At 36.9% G+C, this 14,020-nt stretch overlaps 1 protein-coding gene and 1 pseudogene across 2 annotated transcripts in view; one reads left to right on the top strand and one right to left on the bottom strand.

Annotated features, from left to right (window-relative positions):
* TEX11 (testis expressed 11) overlaps positions 1-14,020 on the bottom strand; it is a 198,673-nt gene that overhangs the window by 112,283 nt on the left and 72,370 nt on the right. For both annotated transcript variants that reach the window (XM_074199437.1, XM_074199438.1), the window contains exon 9: positions 10,088-10,145. In XM_074199437.1, coding sequence (XP_074055538.1) covers positions 10,088-10,145 — 58 coding nt within the window. The remainder of the gene's footprint in view (positions 1-10,087; positions 10,146-14,020) is intronic.
* LOC141502309 (HIG1 domain family member 1A, mitochondrial pseudogene) lies at positions 6,678-7,103 on the top strand (annotated as a pseudogene).

The following is a 14,020-nucleotide window of genomic DNA, read 5'->3' as shown; positions in this document are numbered from 1 at the left end:
ACCAGCATAAAGGCTTACTACATGAATTGACAATTCTGGTATTAATTCCACAGAATTAAAAGACACTAGGGCCCATCAGACCCATATATAGTCACTGTAATTCCCATAGCAGAGTCTGGCAAAATACAATGTACAAAATATCTCCATAAATATCTTTCTGTCCCCCTTAGACACAAGTTCTTCTGAATCCTGTAATGCATTTTTACACAGCTAGTTAACTTGCATATGCAGAGAAGAGATCTATTTGCAAGGTCAACCAGGAACAAAAAGAAACATGGGAGAACAATGAACTTTTCTAATACAGCCTCACCAGAAATTAAGTCAGGAGTAATAGTAAGTATAAATACAGAACTTTAAGGTTCGCAAAACTTTACAAAAATCTGATTTTATCTTCATTTAAAACTCTGGAAAGTAAATGCTATTATTATCCTCATTTTACAGATGAGGAAACCAAGGCAGACAGAGGCTAGAGAAGGAAGGAAAGGCAAAGGTAAAAAATCCAACAGCTTATACAGTGCCAACTATGTGTCAGTAGCATAATGAAAGTCTTTCACAAATACTTTCTCATTTGATCCTTATAACAACCTTAGAAAGTAGGTTCTATGATTAACATCATTTTAGAGTTGAGGAAACCGGGGCAAAGAGGTAGAGTGACTTGCCCAGAGTCACACAGCTAGGAAGTATCTGAGGCAAGATTCGAACTCTGGAATCTTCCTGACTCCAGGCCTGGCCCTCTCTATTCACCCTATAGTGTTTTTTTGCTATCACCATAGGCAAACAGGTACCAAGCAACGTGCTGAGTGCTGGGGAGACAAAACAGCTCCAAGATATAGCAAACTGCAGAGTATAGGCTATTCACTGTTTTTCTTTGGGTGAAGTTGATCTTTTTTTAGGTTTTTTTTTTAGTTGATCTTTTAACAGTGCCTAGACATAGTAGGTGCTTTATACAAAGAAGACGAATACAAGCAAAAAGCAAGACAATTCTTGCCTTCAAGGAACATACAGTCTAATGAGTGAACACCTAAGAGGAGGAGTAAAGGGAAGGCAACCACAGGAGGGAGTCAAGAACTGGACCAAGGTTTCAAGGAGTATGGCTGGATATGCCATTTGAGAAACTGATGTATGAGAGGCAAAACTTTAGAGTTTTGAATTTGCATTTCTTTTTTTATCAGGGATTTGGACCATTCCTTCATGTTGTTGACATCATACATTTGAAAGCTGTTCCTATCCTTTTATCATTTCTCTATTAAGAAGTGGTGCTTTTTAATTCCCTATAAATCTTGGTTATCATAAAAATGTGCTGCAAAGATTTTCCCTCCCAGTCAACTGTTGTTCTAAATCTAACTACACTGTGTAAAAGTCTTTCAACTTTATGTAATTAAATTGTCCATTTTATCTCCTATAATTAATTACCTCCATCCTTTGTTTAGTTGAGAATTTTTCCTCTAGCTGTGAAATATTTCTCTTACCCTTTTAAAATAATCTATTCATTGAGAATTTATTGAGATATATAATCTAAGATATATGAGCCTAATGCTAATTTGTCCTTTTTTTTTAGTTTTTACAAGGCAATGGGGTTAAGTGGCTTGCCCAAGACCACACAACTAGGTAATTATTGAGTGTCTGAGGCCAGATTTGAACCCAGGTAACTCCTGACTCCAGGACTGGTGCTCTATCCACTGTGCCACCTAGCCACCCCCTAATGCTAATTTGTACAGGACCCTAATTTCCAGTTTTCCTTCAAAATTTATGAAATAAAGAGTCCTTATTCCATTAGCTGCAGTGTCCTCAGGCTTATTTTTTTTCACTTTTTTTTTTTTAGGCAATCAGGATTAAGTGACTTACCTAGCTACCATATGAAATTAGATTTGAACCCAGTTTCTCCTGACTCCAGGCAGTGCTGTACTCACTGTGCCACCTAGCTGCCTCATCCTCAGGTTTATTTAACACCAGAGGACTATGTTCCATTGTTTTTGAATTTTATTTATTTAATCTGCCCAAATAATCAACCTTTTTTAAAAAAAATAATCTAGTATGAAATGGGGTTTGTTAGTTTTGCTGCAGTCTGGCAGTTCAAGGTCCCCTTAATTCCTACTCTCTCATTATTTCCCTTGAAATTGTAAACTTGTTGGTTTTCCAACTTGAAAATTGTTATGGTACTATATAGCTCTATAAAGAATCCTTTGAGCAGTGTGGCACCTCATGCTTTTTATTTCTAAGGGAAGGGAGCTATTAAATAAATCAATCACATAATTCCTCCCCACTTTAAAACAAATGACAAGGGTGTAAGCTAGGTGGTAGAGTGGATAGAGCACCAGCACTGGAAATCCAGCCTCAGACACTTCATAGTTACTTAGCTGTGTGACCTTGGGCAAGTAACTTAACCCCATTGCCTTGCAAAAAAAAAAAAACCAAATCAAAATAAAACAAATTACAAAAATGTTGTGTAAAAATATTAATCCCTGATACCATAACAAAATGAGACTATGTCTCTATAACAATCCATCAGAGTCAGGGTTTCTTAACCTAGGCTTCTTGAACCACACACACACACACACACACACACACACTAGATTAAGATATTAATATATGTTCATATACACACATATATTCTGATAACTGTGATTCACTATAATTGGTTCCTTTTGTAATTCCTTTCTGTCTAAGGGACCTTAAAAATCTGATTCTGCAAAGGATCCCTGCTTCACTGAATGCCTGTCAGGACACCTCATACATAGAGGTAAGAATCTCTTTTTAGGCTAGACCAACAGGAGTGACAAGAAGTAAGCTTGGGTTGGCTGAATAAACTTTCATCCTGGGAGTGATTTAGAAAACACCAAGGTAGTTGAGGTCTTTGAGAACAGAGAAGAAAGAGCTCCACCTAAACCCCTTAAGAAGAAACCTATTATGGAAGGAAGAATGGGGTCAAGTTCCAATTTCAGCTTCCTTCTCACCCCCTTTCCCAGGCTAAAGGAAGCCCCTGAAAGTTTCAGAGGGTTCACAGAATTGAGACTTTTTATTGTTGTCTTAGAAGAAACTAGCAGCAGGATCTGTCCTGAGAGTTAATCACAGACTGGAACTGAACAAAAGCTCCACAAAGAGCCCACCAGCAAAGTTCCTTCACATTTAAGGGGATTATCCCAGGACTTTAGAGGCAGGACTTCCAGAAGCTCTGAAGGGCCTCCCTTATTGCCCCAAGTGTTTTCTAAGTTTGAGCCCATGTTTCCCTGGTGTCTATGTTTTGGGGAGAGAATGTGTGCAAGACACTTTTGGAGGGATGTTTTACAACAAAGGTTCCTACTACACCATCTTAGAAAATATTCCTTTGAAAAAAAAGCTAATTAACTAGCTAACTGATATCAATGGATAATGGAGGGGAGGGAGTAGGGCAACAGGGGCAGCTAGATAGTGAAATAGATAAGAGTACTGGCCCTGGAGTCAAGAGGACCTGAGTTCAAATTCAGCCTCAGACACTTAATAATTACCTAGTTGTGTGACCTGGAAGTCACTTAACCCTTGCAAAAACAAAAAAAAAAGAGCTTTAGCATTAGAAAAGACAGTTCTTCAACTCTTCAGAGTTGCCCTTAAAATCCTGAGGAGGCAAAGTAATCACACTCCAAAAGATCAATGAGAGTAGGAATTGGGATAGTAGCTTCAGAGTATGAGCTGCATATTAATACTGGTATGGCCCAGCCATGAACAACAAAATATACCTCCAATGAGTTTTATCACTTTTTTTAAAAGGAGAATATTTATATCTGTATCTATCCAAGTCTTGATTTAATATGTTTTGGTAGACTCCAAGCAGTTTATACATATTGTAGGTACTTTGAATGGAACTTTCCTTTTTATTGTTTTTTCCTGGATTTTTATACTGCCATTATAAATGCTATCAGTTTTTGTTGATGCATTTTGGATCCTGCTACTTTGTCTTGCTACACCTATTGTCTTAATTACAAAACCTCAGAAATTAAAGAAACAAATTTTTATCACATTATCAGCAAATTGATATTTTCTTGCTTGCATGTGGTAATTCATTTAACTTCCTAATTTATTCTTCTTGGTATTGCTAAAATTTCATGTCAAATAAGTCAAATTTAATTTATGTCAAATAAATGCAGGAGGGCAATACTTTTGCTTTGCTTTTGATTTTTACTAGAGAAGGTTTATAATGTTTCCTCATTGTAAATAATGTCAACTATTAGTTTTTACATCTATCCTATTTTGATTGTCCTTTGATGCCCATGCTTTATAAGGTTTTAGCATAAATAAATATTGTATTTTGTCAGGGACATTTTACATATCTGTTGATATAATCATATAGTTTAAGGGTATTTTATTTCAACAATTCATTGTATTAATTGCTTTCCTAATGTTCAACTATCTTAAATCCTTGACATTAATTCAACTAAATCACAGTGAACAATGTCTCACAAACATTGCCAGTCTTTTTGTCAGAATTTTATTTCAAATTTCTGAATCAACATTTTTAGTGATATTGATACATAGTTTTCTTATTTTTTATTGATCTCTGGTTTAGCTTGTAGGACTATATTTTTCTCATAAAAGGAATTTAGTAGAAAGTATTTTCTTGAGAATAATTTGTGTGGCAGATGTAGCAATTACCTTTTAAACATTTGATAGAATTCATCTGCAAGTTCCTCAAGATCCAGGGTTCTCTCCTTCCTCCCCCCTTGGTAGTTCCTTTATGACTAATTCAGTTTTATTTCCTGAGATTAGGTAAAGAGCTCGATATTCATATTACATTTAGTGACTAGAGTATTTCCCATTACTATTAGGTAATCTTCCATTTCTTTTAAATGTTCATATGCTAGAATATAATTGTGGCAAGTATAGTTCTGATAATAATATCAGACTTTCAAGTTTGCAAAGCACTTAATATACATGATTTCAATTGATTCTCAAAGTAACACTGTAAGGTAGGTGCTAGTGTTAACCTCATTTTATAGATAAGAAAGTTGAGATTGAGAGAGGTTATAAATTATTTAAAATTTTATATCTAATTTACTTAATACTATTAAAATACTAATATTTAAAGCAGTATTTAAAAACCCAGGCTTTCTTCACTAGCTGTGATGAACTAATTTATTTTTTTTACAAGGCAATGGGGTTAAGTGACTTGCCCAAGGTCACACAGCTGGGTAATGATGAAGTGTCTGACCTCAAATTTGAACTCAGGTCCTCTTGACTCCAGGGCTGGTGCTCTTATCCACTACACTACCTAGCTGCCCTGTGATAACTAATTTAAACAAGATTCCACTGTGATGACAAAAAGAGCAGATCCATAAAATCAGAGTTAAGAAAGGAAAGATAAAGGGCCAAGGGAAAAGTTTTTAGTTTTGGAACAAAAAGGAATTAAGCATATTTGAAAGCAGCAGAGAAGGGAGGAGACAAGTAGAGAGAGAGAGAGAGAGATTGAAAGTGAAATGAAGAAAAAGCAAGCTCCTGGAAAAGATTATAGAGGGGATGGGATCAAGAACAAAAATAAAGGTGTTACAAAGACCTCAGTTAAGAGGCAAGAACTAATTATTCAACAAAAACTGTTGGAAAAACTGGTAGAAATGAGTCATGAACCAACATCTTACATATCACAATCATATCTTAGAATAAGATAAGCTTCAAATGAGTACATGATTTAGATTTAAAAGGTAACATCATAAGCAAATTAGAGGATCAGGAAAGAAACTGCCCATCAAATCTATTGTTAGGGGAAAAGATCATCACCAAGAAAGAAAGGTTCCTAGGAGGTAAAATGGACAGTTTTGGTTACATAAAATGTAACAAATGTAGCTAAATTTAAAAGAAAAACAGGAAATGAAGAGAGAGGGAATCTTTGCAACAAGTTTCTATGATAAAAGTCTCTTTTCTAAGATAGAGAACTGATTAAAATTTATAAAAATAAACCATCTTTCCAGTTGTTAAATGATCAAAGGTTATCAATAGGCAGGTTTCAAAAGAACTCAAAGCTACCAATAATGACATGAAAAAATGCCCTTAATCACGAATTAGAGAAATATAAATTAAAAAAACAACAACTCTGAGATACCCCTCCATTAGATGGGATAAATTGATATAAAAGAGAAAATGACAAATATTGAAAAGGCTATGGGGAAACAGGTACACTAATTCACTATTGGTGGAGTTGTGAATTGATCTAACTACTCTGGAAAGCAATTTGAAACTATTTCACAGGCTATTAAATTGTATATACCCTTTGACCTTGTGATATCACTAGTAGATATAAATGCCCTCAAAGAGATCAAAGAAAGAGAAAAAAGGACCCATATGTACAAAAATATTTATAGCAGCTTTGTTTGTGGTGACAAAGACTTGGAAATTAAAAGGATGCCCATCAACTGGAGAATGGGCGAACAAATTATGGCATATGATTGTGATGGAATGCTATTATGCTGTAAGAAATAATGAATTTAGTTTCAGTGTCAGAGAAACCTGGAAAGTCTTGTGTGAGTTCATGCCAAATGAAAGTGAGTAAAATCAAGAGAACAATTTATATACAATGATGACAATATTGTAAAGATGATCAGCTCCAAAGTTTCTAAAGACTTGGGAAATTTTTATCAAAAACAATGAACAGGTGCTGCCCGGTGGGGTGCTTTCTCTCCATCCTGCTCTGAAAGCTTTTCCAACCAGCTACCATGTCAACGGACAGTGATGTTTCCCTTTCCTCTTATGATGAGATTTCAGGATCAAAACTTGCCCAAAAAGCCAAAGAGGCACCATTTGTCCCAATCGGAATAGCAGGCTTTGCAGCTATTGTTGCATATGGATTACACAGACTGAAGAGCAGAGGGAATACTAAAATGTCTGTCCACCTGATTCACATACGTATGGGAGCCCAAGGCTTTGTAGTAGGAGCAATGACTGTTGGTATGTTGTACTCCATGTACCAGGAATACTGGGCAAAACCCTAACCTTAAGAGGAAAGATGCTGTCTTTGTGCTGATGATGATTTATAGAGCTAGATACCTCACATTGAGGTTATGTTTAAAAAAATCATCTAGAGGTATACAGTTCTAAAAAGCAGCACACATCAGACATAATCATGATATTTAAGATTGGATTTTTTTTCAAGGAAGCTTTAGTTTCCCAGGTGATTCAAGGTATACTGATTGGTATCCAAAAGTCAATTAGGGGAGCAGAGTTAATACAAAAGAACTGGTCATTGAAACTTACTTGGGTGAAAAATTATTGATATTTCTCAAATCTTAAACATTAATGACTAAAAAATTAGAGACCCAAGACTCAATTTTGGTTTAAGATGGAGCATATTTTGGGATATAATTATGGGAATCTGCTTTAAAATAATTCAGGAAGCATTTACCTCCTTTTCTTGTAGAAATGTGTAACTTAATTAAGTCTAGGTCTGCTTGGCTTTGACTAGGGCCAAAAGAACATTTGTAAGAAAAACATGAAACAAAATGTTATGGCAAGTTTCCCTCCCTACCTTCATCAGAGAAAACTTGTTTATATTTAAGATGAGCCTTGAACAGTTGTTAACCAGGCTACTTAACATAGTAGTATTTATTATAAAGTTAGTAAAAGATGAGAGACTTAGTACTGTTTTCTAAATGCCATCTGTTTTATATGTATTTGAAGTGCTTGTTCAGCAGTAAAGATAGAACTTTAATATGTGTGCAATATTGTTTTCTAGAAGAGTCATGTCCAACTGAAAAATATATTTTAAGACTTGATGGTTTATCACAATATGAGAAGACTAATGCGAGCATTCTTCTTACACAATGTTGACCTATTTAATGCTTGTTACATTTGTGGAATTGTGATATTTAAGATGAATTTACATTCCATGGTAATAACATGGTACTGATATTATTAAATAAAATGAACATATCAAAATAAAAAACAATGAACAATCACAATTCCAAAAAACTCAAGATGAAACATGCTATTTACTTCCACATAGAGAGTTGATGAACTGAAGAGAACTAGTTCACTGGATCTTTCAATGGGTTCTGTCTCTTAATAATTTAGTTAGTCAAAATTTTAAGGTTTTTGAAATATTTTGCAGAGCGCACATAAGAGAGCCTCTTCTCCTGCCACCATCTTGGCTCCCCCACCCCCAGAGTTGATGAACTGAAAGGAAGATTTTAAACATGTTTTATTTTATTCTTTTCTTTTATTCTATTTTCTTTGTTTTTTTGGATATAGCTAGTATAAGAATTTGCTTTGTATGACTAGGGAGTAGAGTGCTAGGCCTGGAATCAGGAAGACCTGAGTCAAATCCAACTTCAGACACTTACTGGCTATGTGACCCTGGCCAAATGACTTCATCTCTGTTTCCTCAACTGTAAAATGGGGATTATCACTTCATCTGCCTCCCAGGGTTGTAGTAACATATATGATACATAAGGTCTCTCTAAACATTTGCTATCATTAGTATTTCTTTTTTTGTTTAATTTTGCAAGGCAATGAGGTTGACTTGCCTAAGGCCACACAGCTGGGTAATTATTAAATATCTAAGACCACATTTGAACTCAGGTCCTCCTGACTCCAGGGGGAGTACTCTACCACTGCACCACCTAGGTGCCCCTATTATTAGTTTTTCTAAAGGCCTGGTCAACAGGTAAGGGACAAGAAAGGGGAGAATGTGAAAATGAAAGAATCTAAAAATCACATTTACAAAAGCAGAAGAGCTAGCCTTTACAAAGAGAAAGATCCTCTGAGAGTGGCAAAAAAAGAAGAGGGACCCAATCATACCAAAGAAAGGAATGGTCCAGTAGGCTACCACCTCTATCCCATTCCCCAGTGCAAAGCTGGCAAAAAAGGATCTGAGAAGCCAATTAGTCCAACTCTTTCATTTACGACAGGGCCTGGGGCCCAGAAAAGAGAACCAACAAGGGAAGAAGAACTAACACTTGAATCCAAGGCCTCAGGTGCCAAATTCAGGCTATATTCCATGCTGTCAGGCTTAAAGAGTAGGGATGATGGAGGGGCAGATCTGAGGAGAGTGGAAAAGGATTGGAATAGTCACTACAGAGAACATGATGGAGAATCAATCAGGAAAGAAGAGGACCAACTAGAGAGTAATAACATGCATTTGTAGTGAACTCAAGAGGGCAGATTTTCATAATGTCTCCCAACAGCATGCAAAAACCCTGAGGATTATGAGGATGAACTTTGGTTGGAACTTGAATGTGTGAAGGACAAAGGGCTAAGGAAATGAGGCAGAGGGAGAGACAAGAGGATACTGTGTTCAGAAAGGTGAATTTCAATATTCAAGAATAGGTGTGTTCAGCATTCATGGGGGCATAGTAGTTTTGAAGGATGACAAAGCATAAGTAGAGTCAGGACAAGGATTTAAGAGATTCACAGGTGGAAAAAAGGTAAGTTGAAGCTTCACAGCTAACGTTAGTAGCAAGAATATGAGAAGAAAGTGAGGCCAGAGCAAAGATAACAGATTTGAAATGACCTTCCTGGAAAGGACAAGGTTGCAGTAAGAATGAAAAAACAATTAGGAAAAGTAAGGCAAAGGGAGAGATGGAAAATTAGGTGATTATGATCAGAGAAATTCAACTCACAGTTTAAGAGTAGGAAGTATAATTATTTTTAAGAAAATTAACAAGTTGAAGGCATTTTCTTGTCTGAAGGAAAGAGAAGGTAAAGGTTTAGTGGAGCTGAATGAGCATCTGAAGGGCTAGTGACATCAGTTATAGAGTCTCCAAGTCTAAGGATGTAGATGGGAGAGGAGAGGATGAATCAAGGTAGGTACTGAACTTCCTTGAGATGGAAAACAAAAGAGTGAATGAGATTACCAGTGGTTGCCACAATGAGGATCTACAGAGAACAAATGTGTGTTGTGAAACTTCAAAGAGGAGATTAATTATTTCATTATTTCATAGGCAATAAGTATAGTGGGAACTGTAATCTTTGTACCTTTAATCCACCTGGGTAACTCTAAGGATGCATTCTGTCATAAAATATAATTTATCAACATTTTGTCATTAAACAATTGTCACCCCTAAAACCTCTTGCAGATAATTTTACTATAATTTTCATCAAATTATGAATTCCTTAGCATATTCTTTACCTTCATTTCTTGTCTGTTAGTATTGTCCTCATCCAGTTTCCCAAATCCATAGCTTTGGCTACAAATAAAAAAAATATTTAATTATTCCAAATTCCACGTGTTTTTGTATGGCCTCAAAGGCATAGGCTAACACTACTATTCAGTAATTCTTTTTTAATTTCACACAATAACAAAGATTAGTCATCAATTAGTTTATGAACATCAACGGTACAGAAGCAACCCCTTTCTAATCAATGCAAATCACAATTCCTTCTGAAGATGTTAACTCAATTAAGACTATTATTCTAGGATTTTTTTCCCCTTTTAGTATATATTCTAATCAATCAGTATTATTGTTGTTTTAAAAAAATTCACATGTTTACAAGAGACTATTTAATGTACATATTTTGACAGACTTAAGAAATAGAAATTCACAATAATAAAAATAAACAGATGCTTTAATCAGAGAATATCAAACTTCATTAGCAACACTTATTAATTAAGCCTCATAAAACTCCCATGAGGCACTATGAATTACATTTTGCAACTGAATAAACAAGAGGCTCCCTGATGAAATGTCTTCCCCAAGATTATGTAGAAACTCTGTGTTTCAAAGGGAGGGGGAACACGTCAGCCCCTGCCCTCCAGGGTCCTGCTTTGACTTATTACTATCTAGGCACTATCTTTGGGATTCTGCCAGCCCCCAGCAAGTCTAGTGAGGCAATTCCAAATTCAAAGCTCTCCACAAAAGGAACAGCAAAGACTGGTTACTTGTAGACTTGGTTTTTCTGAAGATCATGTCATAACTTTAGACTATGGGTATTATCAACTGCCACTAGAAAACCCCAAATGATCAAACTTCATAGTTTAGTTTAGGCCCCTGAGAAAGAGCCCAACATTAGTGTTAGGCTAGTGGCATGTTTATACCCTTCTGCCAAGTTTCTAAATATGCCTCAAACCCAAGGATCCAAAGAGGAACAGGAGTACATTTAAAACCAGAAAATGGAATTTTTAACTAGGTTAATTACCCCAGATCAAGGCTGAGAAACTTGAACAGAGTACACCCTAACTTGGGATGTGGGGAGGGAGATATGGATTATCCCAGGGTGGGGTGTTCCACACAGAGTGGGGAAATACCCTTGCCCATCCAGTAAATTCCAATTTTAATTTTTCAATTTTTCTCACCTGCTAAGTACTAAGTTCTGTCATCTCACATTGCCAAATGCTTCCTGGATATTTCAGACTAGATACCCCAGAAACATCTTAAACTCAACGAGTCAAAACTGAATTCATCATCTTTCCCCACAAACCTTAACCTCTTCCAGACCTTTTGGGATGATGCTAAGGCATCACCACTTTCCTAGGGTTATAACCTTGGTATCATCCCAGATTCCTCACTCGCTCTTCCCCATCTATCCAACCAGTTGATAAATTTTTGCTATTTCTACCTTTATGACATCTTTTGTATCTTATCTCTTCTCTCTCTACTCATATATCCTGTCAATTCTGCCCTTGTAGTATGCCTCTTGAATATATATCCTACTCTCCTCTGAAACCACCACCACCCTGATACAAGCCTTCATCACTTCATACATAAAGTTTTTCAGTGGATCTGGCTACCTCACATCGCTCCACACTTCAGTTCAGCCTTCTTTTAGCTGTCAAATTGATCCTCCTAAAGATCATGTCACCCCCTTACTCAATAAACTCTAGTGGCTCCCTATGACCTCCAGAATCAAATATAAAATTTTGTTTGGCAGGTAGAGGAAGGAGAACATTCCAAACATAGGGAACAACCAGTGAAAATGCCTTCATAGAGCTCATATTCTAATAGAGCATGGAAACAACTGTGCATATATCTTATCCCTATCTATGTATAAATATATATATATATGCATAAATTTGTGTGTGTATATTCATACATAATCTACTCAGATATATGGTAAGTGAAAGATAGTCTCAGAGGAAATGAATTAGCACCGGGCTAAGGAAAGACTGTACAGAAGGTGGGACTGTGAGTCTTGAAGGAAGCTAGGGTTCTTCAGGCACATGAGACAGTCAGTAAAAAGACAGTCAGGAGATGGAGAATCATGTGCAAATTACAGTTAAATGGAAGGTGGCCTCAGAAAGGTAACTAGAGGAGCTGGTTACATTTGGCACCCAAAGGCTGCAACAACAAATTGAAGTGTTCATGGTAGGCAGAACTCAAAAGATTCCCATAAAGACGGTCATAGCTCATACACCAACACCTGCTACCAAGGCAGAAAAGAATTAAGATCTCTGAAGAAGCTACTGAAAACCTCCGAAGTTAACACTTACCTTTATACTCTGCGCTTTCAATGTAGAGGTAGATGCACTATTGGAAAATATGATTCAGAATAGGAAATGAAAGAAATCAAAGACCTGGAGATGGTTCAAAATCCTTATACTAAACAAATCCTTTAAGAAGAGAGCTGAAGTTGTTTCAGAATCAGTCATCAGCTATCTATCTACTCAGATCGTAAGCAAAGATTAAAGATAAGCAAAATAGGAGAAAGGAGAAAGATAACAATACACCCAACCACAGCAGCTCCACAGGGACCTATTTAAGTAAGCTGGTGATTTGCAAAAACAGGAAATAGGGCTCTAAGAAATGGCAATAATCAGTATAAAATGATTACTGCAGCAGGGAAGCCCAAAAAGCCCAGAAACAGTCTTGGCCAGTAAACAAGTTCTTCTTGCTCAGTGGGGAGGCCTGGTAACCAAGGGCAACTTCAGTTCAGAGTACAAGCTCACTTTCAAAATATCATACAAGAGGAAGATGGAAGATTACAAGTAATTATCTCAGAAAAAGCCTCAAAGTGGGGCATCAGCCTAAAGAAAATGACCTGAGGTTCATCTGAGCTAGATTACTTTTGTCTGCCACCCCACCCCCCAATCCCCTACACATTCACAAGAGCCTTTATCAATGGTCCAAGCTGGTATTCTACCGTCTAATGCAATGGAGTCACTCAGAGCCCAAGAATTCAAGCAAATAATGCATTTAATAAAAATATATTCAAATACCACCATTACTACCATCATCCCATAAAACTAGTTCCCAAGATGGCTAAAAAATTTAAGACAGACAGATAAAAGTTGCAAACCAGGATGCTTTCAGAGGGTGTCAGGAGTTCCCCACTAAAGTCATAAAAACTACTTTCCTGTTCTTCTTACCCAAAGAATCCACAGCTGGGTCCCAGGTCTATCTATCTAGGGGTCAAAGTTAGCTCCAACTGCTCCTCCTTTGCTCACAAGAGTCCTGGCTGGTGGGGTGGGAATGTGTGGAGGTACTAATGCATGGCTGCTCCAGTTCCACCATTATCCTGGCCAATAACATTGATGAAAATGGAAAGAACAAACCTAAGTGAAACAAAACATCTGCTAGTGTCTTGACATCAATCTCTTATCACCAGGGACAAAAGTTCCAGTCCATCACAGCCTACTTTAGGGACTTCAAAGTATCAATTGATGAGGTTAATGCTATAATATGAGGTAACTGATATTAAAAGTAAGAGGCTTCAGAGGTGGAGCCAAGATGGCAGAGTAAAGGCAGGGACTTGCCCCAACTCTCACCAAACTGCTTCAAATACTTTTAAATTATGACTCTAACCAAATTCTAGAGAGGCAGAATTCACAAAAAGATGGAGTTAAAAAAACGATCTTCCAGCTCAAGACCACTTAAAGGTCAAAAGGAAAAGTCTGTCACACCAGGGTGAGAAAGGAGCACAATCCAGCACAGGTCCTGGTCTCAGCAAATCAGGAACATGGAATGGGGTGACTATGAAGCAGTGGCAGCGATGGCAGTTTCCAGGGTGACTATGAAGCAGTGGCAGCAATGGCAGTTTCCAGGCCTCTCAACCCACAGATACACCTAGCTGAGAGTAAAGTGTAGTCCAGTGTAAGCCACACCCACAGCAAACCAAGAGCAGGTCT

Source organism: Macrotis lagotis, chromosome X (genome assembly GCF_037893015.1).
Source record: "Macrotis lagotis isolate mMagLag1 chromosome X, bilby.v1.9.chrom.fasta, whole genome shotgun sequence".
Lineage (NCBI taxonomy): Eukaryota > Metazoa > Chordata > Mammalia > Peramelemorphia > Peramelidae > Macrotis > Macrotis lagotis.
Note: the sequence above shows the minus strand (reverse complement) of the source record. Positions and strands in the feature narration are given on the sequence as shown.